The 18027-nt window shown below is 47.1% G+C and overlaps 1 protein-coding gene across 1 annotated transcript in view; it reads right to left on the reverse strand.

The window, feature by feature from the left end:
* Positions 1-4156: 4156 nt before the first annotated feature.
* The window catches only part of ABTB1 (ankyrin repeat and BTB domain containing 1), a 28779-nt gene continuing 14908 nt past the window's right edge, over positions 4157-18027 (reverse strand). The window contains exons 8-12 of the mRNA XM_054162791.1: positions 17743-17858; positions 11302-11400; positions 10630-10797; positions 7728-7928; positions 4157-5875 (exon numbers count right to left, since the gene is read on the reverse strand). Of these exons, the coding sequence (XP_054018766.1) occupies positions 5669-5875; positions 7728-7928; positions 10630-10797; positions 11302-11400; positions 17743-17858 (791 nt within the window). The 3' untranslated portion in view covers positions 4157-5668. The remainder of the gene's footprint in view (positions 5876-7727; positions 7929-10629; positions 10798-11301; positions 11401-17742; positions 17859-18027) is intronic.

Genomic DNA, 18027 nt, shown 5'->3' on the forward strand with positions numbered 1-18027 from the left:
TGGAAACATTCCAGGAATTTGGATGAAAAACAATTCCTAAGAGATCAATTAAGAGTTTAGATGGATCACAAGATATGCACTGATATCTAACCAGAGGAAACTTGGCAAAGAAAGCTGACTGGCCTAGAGGGCAGCTGAAGGGAGGGCAAGATGTCCAGCATGGAAAATGTTTGTCTTGTAAGAAAACACGTGGAGATGAGAACAGTGGAGGGGTCACGATGGCAGTTCACAGGCAAAGGACAAGTAGTCCCTTCCCTGCATCGTTTAGGCAAGGTCTGTGACCAAAGCAAGTGAGGCCCTGCCAGGCCACAGTAAATCCTGCCATAAGGAAGAGCCCCAGGAAAAGCAAGGCTTTCCAGCCTTCCCAAGGTCAGTAGCTTTCATATGCAAGTCATCCCTTCATTGAGATGGAAAACCCTGCAATGGCAACACCAGCAAAGCTTTCCTCAGGCCAACATGGTGAATCCTGGAGCAGGAGACATCTACATGCTAGAAGTACACAACTCTGGATCCCCATTCAGAGGGGAAAACCAAACCAAAACAAACAGGTTTTCCCTCATGCTGGACTGCCAGGTCAGCTTTGTGCTGCAGTGACAGCCACAAGCTGCCTGCCAACAGCACAGGGCAGACCTTGTGTTTGTCACATCAAAAGCTCCAATGGGACTAAGCTTTCAGGACACTTTTAACACAAAGTCCTCTCATCCCATGCTGTAGCTGCTCAGCACCAAAACCCAGCCTGAAGGCGCTGGATCCCCAGGAAACACCGAACTTCACACACAAGACTGATCTGCCGTATTATCACAACCAGCATTGTGAGCACTGCAGTCTGAGAGCAAGAGAATCACTGTCCCCTTGTGTGCTTCCAGACCTTTTAGACTGCTTAGTTGCACAGGATTGGAAAAGGCCACACAAAATCAGGAAACAAGAAATCCCTTCTCCCCTGGCCCTTGGAAAGGAAGGAGCAGTCACCCCAGGAGCAGCATGGCTAGTCACAGACAGCATCTTGAATGGTTTTGAAGAAGCTGTGCCCAAGAGGCACTTAGACTGGAGAAAGAGCATGGTAGAAGAAGCTCTCTGGACATTCTGCTTGAAGCATTTTCAGCTTCTCAATGAGAGCCTTTGGGAATGGGAAAGAGATTGAACTTGCCGCCAACAAACTTGGTTTAGAACGCCTGGTTCAGTTTTAGATTCAGGAAGTAGGGGGGTGTGGAGGTTCTCAAGAGCAGATTGCTGGCTCCCATTATGGAAGCAAGCTTAATAGAATTCATAGAAATATTGGTGGTTCTGCTATGCTGTGCCAAGTATGTGTTAGAATAAAACCTTCTGAGCTGAAGGGAGAGACAGAATGTCATCTTAGCCTTGATATGAAAAATCAGCCTTCATCTCCTAAAGCGTATCTCAAGGAGCAGTAACTACCACATTTACTTTCCCTTCAGAGCAGGTCTCAGCACAGCCTTACCTGAGCAGTTCATCACAGTTGCAGCCTTGCACAAACAGTACTGGGATAACCCTGGCTAGTGAAGAAGTGATAAAAGAATAACAAGAGAAGCAATTTTTTCTTGATGGGGTTTTAATGGCATCCCAGTACAACACAGGCCAGCTCACTTTCTCCACAGGAAAGCTACATCAAGTTATTTTGGATTTCTTTACAAAGGCCAACCCCACCCTGCCCTGAACTCATGAACCAGCCCATTTGGCCACATCACAGCAGTCCCTTCACCTCCCTCTTTTCTAACACACCATGCCAAAGCAAAGTCCTTATGTTTTGCATACCACCAAACAGAACAGGGAGCAAAACAGATCCACTGGCAGAAAGCTGCAGTCAAGAGGATGCAGATCTCCCTTTCCGATCCTGTTCTCTTTCCCCTCAAACTTGCCATGCTGCTAATAGGAGGGGGGAGAGGAAAGCTCTCACACTCATATCTAAGAGGTTATTTTGGGAACTCAGCAGCCAGACCCTTGGGAGCAGAGCTAGCTCTTGGCATGGCACAATCCTCTTCCAGGCCCTTCCTTAGTTTCCTGAAATGCCCCTCAATCCATGCCCTGAACTTGCAAGCTGATTAAGTTAACCACAAGTAGGAAAAAGCATGTGCATGCTTGCCCCCTTCCCCAGATGCTGATCCTACATCGTTTGAAGCTTAGCTTTGGCCTCAATACCCTTGTTTCCTATCAACAGCCCTAGCTAGGCTTGTTCATCCCTGGGAGCTGAGAACAGGCAAACACAATCCAGCTCCCCAGGCTGTGGCAGGCTTCATGAGACTGCCCATAGCAAGAGAGAGAAAAACTCAAGTGTCACCCTGAGCAGATACGTTTGTCAACTCACACCAGCTGGGAGCTGTTACATGGGCAGGTGTCATCCCCAGTCTGACCATGACTATACCAACATGGACAGCTCAAACATCTTAGGTTCACAGTTTCCTCCAGGCCCCCACACTGCTTGTCCCAAAAGCCAGATAATGCTTGAACTTCCCCGAGCCCAGTCCCTCCCTTACACAGCATTAATCACTCAGGTGCTTTTAGTATCTCCCCTCAAAAAAATTTGCATGTTCCTGGATCCTGGCATTTAGGGAAGTTATTGCCACTGAAACTAATGCAGCTACCCAGGCATACAAGAAGGCAGAAGAGAAAGTGTGTATGTATGTGGGGGGGGAGAGGAGAGGAAGGACTGCACAAGCATTTCACCAGACTCAGAGGTTTTTGAGAAAACACATGCTTCAGAGAAGGCTCTGAGAGTGCACTGAACAAGTCAGAGTGGTTAAGCAGAGGCTCAGAAATCTCCATCCTCGGAGACAGCCAGCAGTGTCAGAGGCACAGGAGACAGCTTACCCGAGAGGCTGCCCAGAGCAATTTTTCAAGATAGCCATCACCTCCCTGACACACCACCACCAACTGACCAAGCCTGTGCCACAGTGCTGCTAATGAAATAACCCAGGGAGACAGAAGTCAGTGGAAACAAGTCGTTGGTTTTACCCCCATGTTCTTGGTGATAAACGGGTCACCAAGAGAGCAGAGCAGAGTCACACACTTGCCTCACTGCCTGGAAACCAGTTGGTACAGAGCCAGCCCCTGGCCCCAGTGCAGGAGCCCACCTTGTCAGAAACAAAGCCACACTGGTATCATCTGGTAACAAAGAGGCCACAGCAGTTACAGATCTAGTGAAATATACTGTTTTATTGCTGCATACATGCTTACACATTTCTTCTTAAATAAACGTTGCTCTGGTAAATTTTACAATCGTCTCGATTCAGCGAGTGGTTAGTAGGCATTAAAAAGGACAGAGGCAACAGAACACAAAAAGGGACACTGGCAACAACAGAAAACTAAAATGGGTTTTATTTTGCAATAAAATTCTTTGCTGCAAGAATAAAGTGAATTCAAATCTAAGTTTTGATCTGGCTCATCTTGGAGAGCTTGCCTGCATGCTGACCGTCTGCTTACGCATGCTTTTTGATAGCCCTATTTTGCCAAGAGGAAAGGGAGTGGTGGCTAAAGGAACCCCAGTGACTGGACAAGGTGACAAGACTCGACAGATGCGACCACTAAGCGAAGCACTTGCTTAGCAGCCCAACTGCACTACTGGAAAGGCAGACCAAAAGGTCACACTGACCTTTCCCTCCACATGTACAACTGCAGCCTCAATTGCTCCACACTGGAAAAACACTTCCCAGCACCACTGTCCCTTCTCTGCCTTGCTCCTGCTTTTGCCCACTACCGGTGTCCCTTTGCTTTAGCAGGTGAGGCACCTGTAGGGAAAAGCCTTAGCACACTCCTTGGGAATTTTGTTTCTCCATCTCACTTGTCTCAAACAGCGCCACTGAAGGGCAGGTGTGTGCACGGCGCTCCGCACAGCTCTTGGGGTGCTGGGCTTGCGGGGAGGCAGGAGGGAGCAGGTGTGCCCGAGGCAGCCACGCTGCTCCCTTCCTGCCACACCGCTCCCTTCCGCACTGCCTGCTCCTCTCGGCTCCACACCGCTCCGTTCCGCACTGCCTGCTCCTCTCGGCTCTGCACCGCTCCGTTCCGCACTGCCTGCTCCACCCGGCCCTGCACCGTTCCATTCGCGCTGCTGCCTGTGTGCCCAGTGGCAGCCTCACTTCGTGCTGTCTGTGGCCCGGAGAAGACCATGTGGCAGGGCCCCGCTCCCTGGAGGGTATGTGCCTGCCACCAAAACTCAGAACTGCCCCTGTGACAATTCTATGCTCTCAAGCCAGGAAAATGGTGATATCCCTTCTCTCTGATATGTATTTTCCCCACTGCTTCTCTTTCCCCTTTTCCCTCTGCTCCAGTCCTATCTAATAAACCCAATTCATCAGCTGTTTTGCATCCCAATTCTGTGTCTGCAGCTCCCATCTCAGGCAGTGAAAGCACACTGGACATGGATTATTTCAAGTCCTGGCTTCAGAAAGTGACCAAAATGACACTGTGCATCCTACTGCAGCAATGGCAGCCCACAGCCTGTGCAGAATTCCCTATGCGATTCACACAATGCCTCTTCTTCCTCCCCACTCACAGCATGACAGAGCATGCCTGGTCTATGCCTTGGAGACCCGAGGCTCTAATGACGTGCCACTGCAGAGATGAACAGCTCTGAGGACAGCCTGTTTAGCAAGGCAAGCTTTATGCAGGGTTATCGGCTGCTGATTAGTGCCAAGGAGAAAGAACATCATTACCCTCATTAGGAGCCTAGGGATACAACAGCAGATAACATGACCTGCTGCAGGACACAGATTCAAAAACATTCGTTAGTACAAACAGTGAATTTCCTGGAGAACAATGAAGCTATGAGGCTCAAGGCTGAGCAAAGCTAGAAGGTTGATGAGTGGGACAGCTGCCCTGCAAGAGACCCAAAAGGCCCTTTTACTTTAAAAAAAAATACATTCCTGTGACCCCTCTGAGTCGGTTTTGCTCTACCACAATGGACAAAAAGAAAGGGAAAAGTGCTGTTTCCAAGAAGAAAGTATTTCATTCCCAGGTTAGGAAGAAAACTGAAAGCCACTGCTTTCTATGAACAGGAAGATTCTGGTTTCTACTCTACTCCCAAAGATGTTTGTGCAGAAAGCAAAGCTTTTAAAATTCTGAGCACTTCAAAGCAATGAAAAGCTAAGGAAGATCTGGAAATCACTTTGGTTTTTTTTCATCCACGTACTAGAACAGCAGGTGAAGGCAGTGCCTTCTACATAGCCAAGTACTCCTATGTCCCTGTCAGGGAGGCTTGCCCATTTTATAATCCTGACAGGGAAAGAAAGCCTACCTCCCCTTCAATATATTTGGAGAAATTAATGTAGCTTTCTTCCTCTGCTGGTGACAATTCAACAAATATCCTGGTACAAAGTAGTTTCAGAAGCATGTTGTTGGGCAACAGAACTAACACCAGGCAGCAGCATGTCTATCCTGTACCACTCCCAACAGCTTCCACTCTCCTATCCACGCTGCATTGTGCAAAGGAGCAGCTACAGATTTGGGTTGAGCTTTGGGAGCTACTTCCAAAAGGAGAAATAAAACCAAACATAAGCCAGACACACAAATGTCCAGACATAAATAAATTAAATACACCATGCCTGAAAGTGGATGGGAAGGAGGACAAAGAAGGGGAAGACTCAGAAGTTCTTGCACTCCAAGCCAAACCAGAGGGGCTATGCAGGCTGCATAGGACAGGCAGGGTTTGCACGCATCAGCACTCAAGTCCTATGCTGGCCAGAAGGTTTTCCAGAGCTTCAAGTTTCTGGTTGGCTTCCTCGATGGCGCTGTAAGTCTGCACGTTGCTGGTGATGTGGAAGCGGATGTCATCGACCAGAGGAATGGAGTCAGTCTCCTGCCGTTCCTCCACGGCCTCTGCATTCTCCTTCACAGCAGCCGCAAACTCCTCCAACTCCACCAGCTGGATGGGATGGACAAGAGAACCATTAGAAAGATAAGAAGACAGGTAAAGGGATGTGAAGGGTTGTGACAACGGGCTCAGCCACTGTTGAGGGATCCTATAGAAGGAAAGGTAACGGCAAGGGTACGTGGAGACCCAAATCTTCCTACAGACACTGCTTGGAGGTGTATCGTGGCCGTTCATCCAAGTGAGGCAGCAACACTCCAACAGTAAAAAGTCAAAACTGCAAGCCATCTGAACCTCAAAACAGTGGACTGCAACACCCACCATCCACAGCTCTAGTACTGGGGCACAGGGATATAGACAGCACCGCCTCCAGAAAGGCTCTCCAGCAAGAACCAGGAGATCCTGCCAGACACTTGTGGAAAACGTCTTGCAGCAGGCATGACAGCTCAGAACCAGGAGCCACAAATGACTCTACCTCCACCACAGCTCTCAGCCCCACCACCACCAGCCGACCGGCAGACCGCAGCAAGGCAGCTGCTCTGCTCTGCGCCCAACCTGACAGAATCAGGTCACCCATCAATGATTTTGCACCAAATTCCCTGAGAACATGTGGTGTGCTGAAGGGTGAGAGACAGCTTCTGTCTGTCTGCACTGCTAAACTGTGCCTGAGCACGGCAGGCTGCTGAGCCCTGCTCTATGCTACACACGCTGCCAAAAATCTCTCCCTGTTGCCACCGTCAGTGCATCTCCACAAGATGCTGGCAGCTGCTGATGTTTGAACAGAAGGGGTGGCTCCATTTGTGCCAACACCTTTAGGAATGCAGCCTTAGGACTGCCAGTGCTGGGTCTGAGAGCTCAGTCTAGAGAAGAACAACACAAGGGGAGCACACAAGCAAAGCCTTACCTTGCCTGATTACTACTTTGGATAGTCATCAGCTCTCAAACCAAATCCCCCCTTTTCCAGAAGCCAGAATCTGGATGCATGTTGATGTATCTATTGTCACCTATACACACTGAGCAAAATAACAGCCCCAGCATCCTTTCCTTCACTGTTTTCACATGCCAAAAAGAATTTCACACCTTTCAAGCTGCAGGTGAAAATGTTACGTTCCCACGTGAACTGCACAAGCCATGTATAAAGATCTGTCTCAGGATAAAAACACACCATAAATTCTAGTTTATCCTTTTACATGGCAACTTTCTCCATGGGTCCTGAAACTTCATGCTATTATCACTCAGGATACCACCTAAATGGACCCCTACAAAGAAAACTTCAGTGTTAGATTCATGACTTCTGGCTGTTCAGCAGCTAAATTTCCCCTGTGGAAACCCTACTGTTAGGTTTGTCATCCTGGAGGAGAGTAAAGATCACAATGATTTCTCCTATAGCATCATGTCAGGAAGAACTCCCCTGCACACCCCACTGGGTTCTCCAGGCTGCAGCTGGTGGCTGCAGGCAACACATTTGCTGCTTAGGGCACAGTGGCTGACAGGCTGGTGAAAGTCACCTGCCCATGGCACTTGCAAAATTTTGGAGGCAGGTTTTTTACCCCTTAGCCCACAGGGATATGCTGACAACCACTAGTATCTGGCTTACTTCACTGACATCAGCTACAGCTACACTCCTCATCTTTGCCGTGGGTTAGTTGTTTGGGCGGTGTTGGATTGGTTGATGGGTTGGATGCGATGATCTTGAAGGTCTCTTCCAACCTGGTTTATTCTATGTATCTTCTGTCCTAACTCAGTATTTACCTTGCTACTTAACCACTGCTCATTTTCAGGAAGCTCACTCAGCCACAGAGGGGAACCATTTACAACAGACCAAAGCCCGACCATTAAATGTGTTCTATCTAAGGCTCACTGTGCAGTTAGATTGATGGGCACACGTGGGGAGCGTTTCTGCTACCTTCTCGATGATCTTTGCCATGTATTCAGTGCACTGGTCCTCCAGACGGGTCAGCTGGAACAGCTTTGCAATCCTCCAGATGCTGACAACGTTGTCCTCGTCAAGGATCTGAGCCAAGGTCCTGCCGCAGAGGCGCTTGAGCCCGGGCAGCAGGTACATGTCTGCCACACACAGCACGTCGTAGGCGTTTTCCGGGGACAGCTGGCCATGGAAGGAGGAGAATTAGTGTCCAGTCCTACCCACTTCACCTGTCCCAGGCAAACTGCCCTCTTGTCTTGTGTTTCTAGCAGAGATGAAAAGTGTTGTTTCACCCATTACCAGGTAAGTGTAAACAGTACTATGGAGTCAGGAGCTCAGTCTTTCAGGGAGAGGTCTTCCTCACTCAGTTACCACAGAGGAGTGTGCAGAGGCAGCACAAAGCAAGAATTTTGCCATGCTGCAGCTAACTCCTTTAGCTAAGCACAAAGCAATGCTCAAACACTGAAGCACACCAGAAAGATGGCTGCTAAGGAATGTTCAGTGTGGCAGTGGAAGGACATAGCTTTTACCGGAGGTACTGAAAACCCTTCAAAGAGACAGAGCAGGCTGGCAGAACAGAGCACCTTGTCCTCAGCAGGACTCTTCCTCCCATGTTGTACTGCTGGACTCACATTTTAGGAGAATTTTGCACATTTTTCACAAGTTCCTTCTTCGAACTGGCTCTGCTAACTCAACCAGCATAACTTCCCTGGCACAGGGATACATCCAAAGACAGAAAAAATGCACTCCAAATGAACTGCAGGTGAGACTCAACTAAGTAAGGAACAGACTGAACATCAAACACTATTAAAGCTTTAACAGACATTCAAACTGAACTACATTCACGCACCAGAAGCTCAAGTTCACACTGTTGTGGATGGCCTTTAATATTTGCAGGGTCTTGAGCTAGAGAATCACCCTCTCATTTCCATCTTGGGTACTTTTGTTCCTTGCAAGTGATAGGAGGATAAAAAAAATGCTGTAGATAATGTTGGAGATACCACCTCCAGCTTCACTCCAGCTCTTCCCCTCGGCTGGGCAAATCCTATTTTAGTCAGCCATCTGCGTCACTAACCTGGAGCTAGAGCCTCTCTGCACAGCTCTGTTCCTGCTACTGTGAGGTGCAAAGAGCACAGTTAGGCACATCCAATTCAGCAGAGAATCTGCAGGATGCAGCACACCCTGGCTGTGGGGGAGGCGAGATCTCTTCCATTTAGACATCCAGCCACACTGATGTAGACTAAAGAATGGTAACTCTTGGTGCATTGTACTTCGCTGCCCCAAGAACCAGTCGGTAGCAAAACCGCCGCTGTCAACATCCACACATGGAGCTGCTCACTCTGACAACTGCAAAAGACTGATTATTTCTTCCCCTGCAGCTGTCCACACTGGTGTATGGAGACTACTCACAGCAAAAGTCTCAGCTGTGCAACACTCTGCAACAGCTGTGCAGAAGGATGCAAGATGTAGTAGAGGCATGCCATGAGTGCTGCAGTGCCACAGTGGTGTAACAAAGATCTTGGGGCTATTAATCAAGTACTGCTTTGTCCTTTCATAAGCTCCAGGAACCTCACAAGGGCAAGGAGAACACTCCATATTAGAGTGTGGAACTAGAGCTATATTCCTGCTTTTCTGAACATTTTTCCCAGTAGATCTTCATGACAGATGAACTCTCTGCAAGAGCTCACATCTTAGCTGCTCAGTTTGACATCCAAGCGAGTTTCTGCACAGAAACCTCATGAACAAGGTCCTTTCAACTCCTACATGCTGCGACTGATCTGCCCTCCTGCTCCAAGTTCACACAAGGCAGCTGAGGTACCCCTTGCTGTCTGGGAAACATCCCTCCTGTGAGCCAGTATGAGGAGGGCAGGCAGAGTGGAGAGGTGCAAGGAAACAGTCACACTGCAGTGCAGTCACAAGGGCAGGAGGTTCTTCAAAACCCTAATGTGCTCCTTTCCCTCTCTGCCTGCCCTTTCAGCATATAGCTGATGGAAGAGTGCAGACAAGTGAAACATCTGTTCTCTGGCATACCAATGGCAATGCTGCCCTCACTGCCTGCTAAGTACATCTCTCCCTGCCACACATTCCCTGCTGCTACCCGGAGGTGAAGAGATCAGCAGAAACAAGGTCACAGCTGTGTGCTCTCTCTGTATGTGGCACCTAACCCAGAGCATGAATATTGCTTGGGAGAAGTGACACCGGCAGGTGCAGTGGCATCTCTGATCACTGCCCTAATGCCAGAACGTGTCCTGGCATCTACTAGCTAGATCTGCTGAAAGCATTTGCCACAAAAACAAAGCAGGAAGCTGCTTTAACACTGAGAGTTGCTGCACCTTCCATTAGGCTGAAAACTAGGTGGGTTAGGGCCATTTTGTTACTGCCTGTAATACAGAGCACAGCAGGGCATTGGTCTCCCAGTGGAACCTTTGCCCACCCCAGCAATAAATAACAGTGGAAATAATGACTTGCTAAAAAAGGAAAAGTGGGCTATGATGCAAAGAGCAAACAAGCAGAACCCCTCAACCTTTCCACATCTCCAAATGTGTTCAATCTGCCATCTACTGGCAGCTGCTCACCTTAGCTTCCCCACAGAGCCCAAGAGGGAACTCTCCCTGCATTCCTCACGCCAATGTACAACGTGCAATCTGATTTCCAATTTTGTATTATGGGATGAAAGACTGGGGATTTGCTTCTCAAATGTCATGCATATAAACTGGATCCCTGCGTGGCTAACAGCAAATCCCAGGATGTGGGTTCCTGAGCTAGAAGCGAGGCAGCAGTGCAGAAAGAAATCGCACACGCTCCAGACGCTGTAGGAAAGCACTGCTGTGAAGCCCTCCAGAATGAGCCAGGGCAGGTGGAAAGGCTCCACGGAAGGCCTCACCTCTGTATCATCGCTGTAGATGTAGTAGAGGACCCGGATGAAGATATCTTCTGAGATGCTGTGGAGAGTCACCACAGGGATGCTGGGCTGTGTCTGCAGCTCCTCACTCTCACTGAAATGGTCTTCAAGAAGGGCTTTGAAATAATCGCTGCGACCACAGAAAAATGCCTGGAGAGGGATGAAAGCCCAAAACACTTGGATCTCTCTCACTGCACCAAGCTGTTCTGGAAGTCCTCTAACTCTGATCCTCCCTTTATTTTGAGGATGCATCTCTGACCTTACTTCTATCCATGGCTGCCCTTCAAACCGAAACAACAGTATGTAAACTTAAGAGATGCAAAAATTAGCATGGCCTTAGGGAAGGAGTTTAAGTTGAAGCTGCTTCTCCAAACCCATTCTTACTGCTATTTACTTGCAGATCAAACATTCCCCTCTCCAGATAATAAAATCACAAGCCAGCAGTAGGATATTTTGCAGCTGTGAATGCTGAAGCTGGATACATAAATTTATCTCCTCACCTCTGCGAGACAGGCAGGGTTTCCTGTTTTGTTAAATGCTTGAAATATAGTTGCCAGCTGTAATAACACATCCAACACTGGATGACTGGGGGAGACAGGTAGACTAGACCCACAGCAAAAAGGGAGAAGAATGAAGTGCAGCACAAGCACGTACCTTATGGCACAAAAAGTTGTAATCTGCCACCCGGAAACACACGTCAGGACAACTGTCGAAGTTGTCAGTGCTGTCAAATGGCAACTCCCCAAAACCAACCTAGGAAGAGAAACCAGGAAACACTGCTTGTAACATCTGTGCTTTAAATAATCTCAGGGTCCCAAGTTTGGACTTCCTGGTCTTCACAGAAGCCACCATCCATCTGTTCCCTGGGTACAGTGTAGAGTACCAGAGATGCTCTAGACAGATTTCAATGTGAGGAACTGAAGTCCTTGCACTCCTGATGGAGATATTCCTAGTACAAGCTACAGAGGTCTTCCTTATCCATGTAAACTCCCTGACTCTCCATATGTCTCTGCAAAGTATTTCTGTACCTCCAAAAAGACAGATAACCAAGTGGAGACAAAGTTTACTGCATGTAGCAGGTATCATAAGCACACTAGAACTCCGGACTAGCCCTTTTGTGTGTAGATGTACTAACTTATAGATTACATAGATAGACACACCAGACTGAAATGGTTTGGCTACAATTATTGCCTCACTTGAATAATCCAACATTTCTAAAGCCCATTTTACATTTCTGATTTGTTTTCAGCCAAAGAGTGCTGGTGCAGTATTAATACTCTAGTCAATTATTTCAACACCAACACACTTCCTTCCAGTCCCACAGACCAAAGACAGCACACACAGACAAACATTAATTTGTTTGCTTTATGTTAAAGTGACATTTCCAAATATTTTTACCTTACCCTATATCCAGGGTAATTCAACTCTAAGAAAAAGTTTATAGTCACAGTCACATAACCAAGGCAATCCCTGGAAACAAGTTTCCCCCATTTTTGCTTTCTAAACACAGGCCCTGAGCTTCCTGGGCTGAGGAGGTGATTACTGGTGTCTCTCCTCCAGGAAAGCTACATCCCAAGCTGCCTCTAGGAAAACCCTGGGCTGACCACAAAGATCAGTTTCCCAACTGCAGACTACCCAACATGCCTGCTTCCATCCTGACTGAAAGCAACTGATTCAGTTTTACTGAGGAGCCAGATGACTCCTCCCTCCCAAACAGAACAAAGACACAGCCTGCAGCACCCTATGCTGGTTCTCTCAGCCAAGCTCAGTTTGCGTGCAGCGAGGTTTCTCTCACAAAACAGATCCCAGGATGTGGCAAAGCACCAGGCTGGCAAAAGCTTATGCCACCACTGCACATGGCAACCTGGATCCACTTGCCAAGCTCTTTGTCTGTCCACAGCAACATTTGGCAGTTTCTCATTCCTAATCACAGAGGAGTAAGCCCAAACTGCGCACATGGTTGTAGCAGTAACGCTGCCTCTCCATCAGGGAACTCCCCTCCCAGAAGAGATGCAGCAGTCCAAGGTACAATCCCCAATCTATTACCTTCTTTTCATGCAGATGTAACACAAAGGGCACCTCCAGCATCGAAGATGAGATCAGACTGCCCCACTTGTAGATGCCCCAAGCTGCTGTTTTGCCGTTATCTTATCTGTGCCTTATGTTTCAAGGCAACAAACAAGCTGTGGTCTGGGGATCTGCAGCCAAGCTCTCTCTGTGGCAAACACCAGTAGCCCTGATCCAGCTATCCAACTACCTGCTCTGTTTGCATTGCTGCTATCCTCACCCTGTGCCCACAGCTTCCATGTATTCTACAAATTCTGATGTGACTTCAAAGGCTACAACTTTGCAGGCACTTTGCAGGTAAAGGCAAATTTAGAAACAGGTTTTGGTAAGCTGTCCCTCGTTGTAGCACAAGAATTTTTATTGAGACACAAGTAAGTTTTATAAAAGAAATCCATCCCCTCTGGAAAGCACACGGAGTTTTGCCTCAGAGTTGGTCTCCTGAATGACAAATTCCTCTGGGCTCAAGTTCCTGCTTCTAGCTCTGCCTGGTCCCCTCCGATGCTCAGGTTTACAAGGTCATTTCCAACTCCTGCTACAAAAGCAGGTTCATGTCTTTGTCTCTCCTATTCAGCATTGAAGTGGCTATACAGAATTTTCTCTTTTACTTCCCTTTTGAGACTCTACTAATTCTATGTGCCTCCCTTGTCATGCTTGAGGAATGTAATCTTCCTTTCAGGGTCTCCCTGTTGAAAACCGACTTATTCCTCCCACTACCCCGTTCAGGCAACCTTCTTCGCATATCCCTGTGCAGGACAAAGTTGAGTATGTTGCACAGGAAGCACAAAGCAGTTCAGCCTATCAGATGCAAATACATTCCCAATAAACTAATTCACCATACAGAAATGCTCTCAACATCTTTATAGCAGTAAGACTTCTTGAAAGTTGGGAGGATCTTCCAGCCATCATGTGTGGAGGATCAAGTCTTTGGTGCTACAAATCTGAATGATAGCTCTAAAATAGAATTGTTGCTGGAGGCAAAAAAAAACCACCACCACACAAAAGAAATCATCAGCAGTAATTTGTACCTTGGCCAGAGCATCTCAGCAGGAAAATTGTAAATAAATTACTACACAAAATAAAAGGGTTAGTGAGCCAAGAGAAGATTACCAGCCCATAAACAGATACAAGTGGATTGGATTTAAGAAGGAAAAAAAAATAAGAAATGGAAGCATGGTGTAAATAGTTCCATTAGTCTGCCTCTGCCATGGGGGCAAAGCAAAGCACAGCACAGGGATATCTGCCACAGAGAGCTGCACTACACCAGTGTGGAGGCAGACAACAGGAACCCATCTACTCGTTTCAAACTGTTCTTTCTATACATTGCAAGATTTAGCTTTACCCCAAAAGTGACACATGACACACCAATTGGCAATACAGAGGGCTAGAAGGAGCAGGGAAGTCATTGTGCCCCTGGACTCTGCACTGGTTAGACCACACCTTGAGTACTGTGTCCAGTTCTGGGTCCCTCAGTTTAAGAAGGACATTGAGACTCTTGAACGTGTCCAGAGAAGGGCAACAAGGCTGGGGAGAGGCCTTGATCACAAGCCCTATGAGGAGAGGCTGAGGGAGCTGGGATTGTTTAGCCTGGGGAAGGGGAGGCTCAGGGGAGACCTTATTGCTGTCTACAACTACCTGAAGGGAGGTTGTAGCCAGGAGGGGGTTGGTCTCTTGTCTCAAGCAACCAGCACCAGAACAAGAGGACACAGTCTCAAGCTGCACCAGGGGAAGTTTAGGCTTGAGGTGAGGAGAAAGTTCTTCACTGAGAGAGTTGTTAGCCATTGGAATGTGCTGCCCACAGAGGTGGTGGGGTCACCATCCCTGGAGGTATTCAAGAGGGGACTGCACGTGGCACTTGGTGCCACGGTTTAGTCATGAGGTCTGTGGTGACAGGTTGGACTTGATGATCTTTGAGGTCTCTTCCAACCTTGGTGATTCTGTGATAAGGATTTATTTCACAGCAAATTCTGGTCCTTTGAAGTCTGATTTAATCTTGGCTTGTGAAAATAAGATTTCAGTTAAAAAGTAATGCAAAAACAGCGACAAGGAAATGATGTGCCTACAGTCTCATATACTGGCAGCCCCAACTCAGAGTTCACCTGGCAGACACGAGATGAAAAGCCAGGCAGGCAGACAGTGGAAAGCCACATAGTTTCTAACAGTTGTGATGGTATTTTCCTTAAACCTGTCACTGCAGAACTCTGCTGCAACAAATCAAAGGAGCAGCTGCCACGGTCAGAAAAACTCTGCCCACAACTAGTTTAAAACAAAACACAGACAACAGTCATACTTTTAAACCCAAACACTAAGAGAGAAAAGGACTTTCAAGCATAAACAAGAACGAGAAACAAGACAAGAAGATTATAAACATGTATAAGAGTTCAAAGAGCAGATAGTTCTCACTCTAAAAAACTCATTGGACATCAAATGTTATTTACTCATAAAACATATTACTGAACAGTGAATTTGGGATGCATAGAGTTTTCTGCATCATTAAAGCACTGAAGACACTACAGGTTGGACTTGATGATCCTTGGGGTCTCTTCCAACCTTAGTTATACTGTGATACATGCAAATTATTTGCCTCCAGTGAAACAGAAAGCTGTGTGCATCCCCACTTGATGTAATATGGCACACGGTAACACACAGCAGCTCAGAAGGTTTCTTGCTGAGTTCTGTCAATGCTGGCTTCAGTCCAGAAGCCAAATAGCTATTTTGTTCTGCATAGGCTGAAAAACATAAATAAACCTATGTTTCTCTTGAGAACATGGATGTTTGAACGTGACTATTCAGCTGTCCCTGACATTTTGGGTCACAGTTTGTATACAGTTCCTTGTATGGCATCACATCTTGTAAGAGCAAGGATGTACAATTCCTGTGTCTCCAAACACAGATGCCTCATTCATGGAATTTAATGATCTGTAAACATTAGGATGAGATACAAATGGCAATAGGATAAAGGGCTTTGTTCATATATTCTTTGTAAATTAATGAAAAAGCAAAAAATACCTAGAGAGAGAAATCTGGGAATCTTTCAGAATTTATCAGGCTAAACCAAGGCAGCCACATTTGTGCACGGCATAGAAACTCTCCAGTAAACAGGAGTGTGCCCATGCCCTCCTCACTTTTACAGCCATAACAAGTCTCAGAGTGGCTGGAGAGCGGCCAGGTAGAGAGGGACCTGGGGGTGCTGGTCGATGGTAGGCTGAACATGAGCCTGCAATGTGCCCAGGCAGCCAAGAGGGCCAATGGCATCCTGGCCTGCATCAGGAACAGTGTGGCCAGCAGGAACAGGGAGGTCATTCTGCCCCTGTACTCAGCACTGGTTAGGCCACACCTCGAGTACTGTGTCCAGTTCTGGGCCCCTCAGTTTAGGAAAGATGCTGACTTGTTGGAGCGTGTCCAGAGAAGGACAACAAAGTTGGTGAGGGGTTTGAACACAAGCCCTATGAGGAGAGGCTGAGGGAGCTGGGGTTGCTTAGCCTGGAGAGGAGGAGACTCAGGGATGACCTTATTGCTGTCTACAACTACCTGAAGGGAGGTTGTAGTCAGGCAGAGGTTGGTCTCTTCTCCCAGGCAGCCAGTACCAGAACAAGAGCACACAGTCTCAGGCTGCACCAGGGGAGGTTTAGGTTGGATGAACTCAGTGAGAAAAATCACAGCCCACAGAGGCATTCACAGTGCTGCCAGATGATTAAATTATTCCATGTTTCCAGCTCCTATTCTGCATAGAAGAATTGAAAGTGTTTCCAAATCTTCAGAAGAAAAGCTTAACCTGACAGGAGCATGCCATCGAAGTCTGGGAACAAGGAACCAAAGAGAAAGTATTCTTATTATTTGTGAAGTGATTGAAAATTTATGTAAATCTCACAGGTTTAGGGTCTACAATCCTTTTCTTAGTTCTTGGGGAAGCAAATCTGAGGCTTACTTATAGCAACCCTACCCTTTAAAGCTTGCAAACATACAGAAAAGTACACTGAAAGCCACAAATAAATGCACAGGTATTTGGGGGAGGCAGGTTACATAGTAAAGATTTCTGCATTGGTAGATGGAAATTTGATGGGGGAAAAAAAAAATCCCTCTATAAAGTGCTCAGTACTCAGAAACATGTCTGCCAAAAGCCAGCATAAACCATGCTGGCATAGTACAGGTAGAAAGCCTTTGCCATGCTATATACACACACTCTGCACCAGGCAGGACTATTTGACAGGGGACCAAAAAAAGGCAACAAACTTTACTACATCATTCAGTCATACAATCTCTAGGCACAGCAGCCACCTAAAATATGTTCATGCTATTAAATTCAGTGGTTGGTATGACCAAAAGAGAAAAAAAGACTCAAGAGTAAAATGAATCTGCTGATATTACAGAACACAACAGGTGCAGGGAGAATAAAGGTCACTAATATTTATCCTGATCTCCTGCAACTGGGAGCAAGGACCTGACTTGGTGGTATTTTAATACAGTCATCATCAACCTGTAGACTGTGGACTATTTCTAAGAGTTAGTAAGATTTAGTTATGAAAAGCAAAGCTGTTGCCAGTTAAATTTGCTTCAGAGGGACTCACATTTCTGCTGGAAATATTTCCAGGGTTTGAAAGCACCTCTCCACTGCAGGGTGTCAGCTCCTAGCAAACAAACCCAGCAAGCCATCTTCATCTATACATCCCTTTGGGTACCAATGCCTGCCGATAAAACATTTCTGATACTTAAGCAGGATGGCAGAGAGAGAAGGGAAAACAGCCAGGGGCCAACTCTTGATCCATTGTAGTCAGTGGGGAAATCCTTATCAACCACAAGGCAAGGGTTTTGTTTACCAAGATCCTCCCTGGGAGAAAAATCAAGGGGATAGACCCAGCACTGAGAGCTTCATTAAACAAATTTACAGCATTTCCAAGCAATAAAAGGCTTTCAGCGTTTGGAGCACCAGCAAAGAAGCAAGCACTAACTCAAATGAAGAGAATGAGACTGAACACATGTGAACACACATCCCAGCCCCACCGAGACCAGTAGTAGTATAAAGCTCCCTACCCGCAGTTCAGCTGGCAGGGCGCAGTCTGCTAGCAGAGCCAAATCTTCCTGCAGCCGGCAGTTACCTGAGGGCTCAATCGTCAGCACTTTCACACAGGTCCCTGGCTTGGAAGAGACTAGAAGAAGCAAAAAACAAAAGAGCAGAGATGCCTAAATTCCTCTACAAACATTCCTTCCCATTTGGAGAAAAGACAAGACACTCCATGAAAAGCCAGTATTATTGCTGCTTGGCTTTCACTGCAAAGCACAGGCCATTCTTCCATCTAAACATGCACACAGCATCCC

The sequence above is a fragment of the Dryobates pubescens genome, chromosome 1 (assembly GCF_014839835.1).
Source record: "Dryobates pubescens isolate bDryPub1 chromosome 1, bDryPub1.pri, whole genome shotgun sequence".
Taxonomy (NCBI): domain Eukaryota; kingdom Metazoa; phylum Chordata; class Aves; order Piciformes; family Picidae; genus Dryobates; species Dryobates pubescens.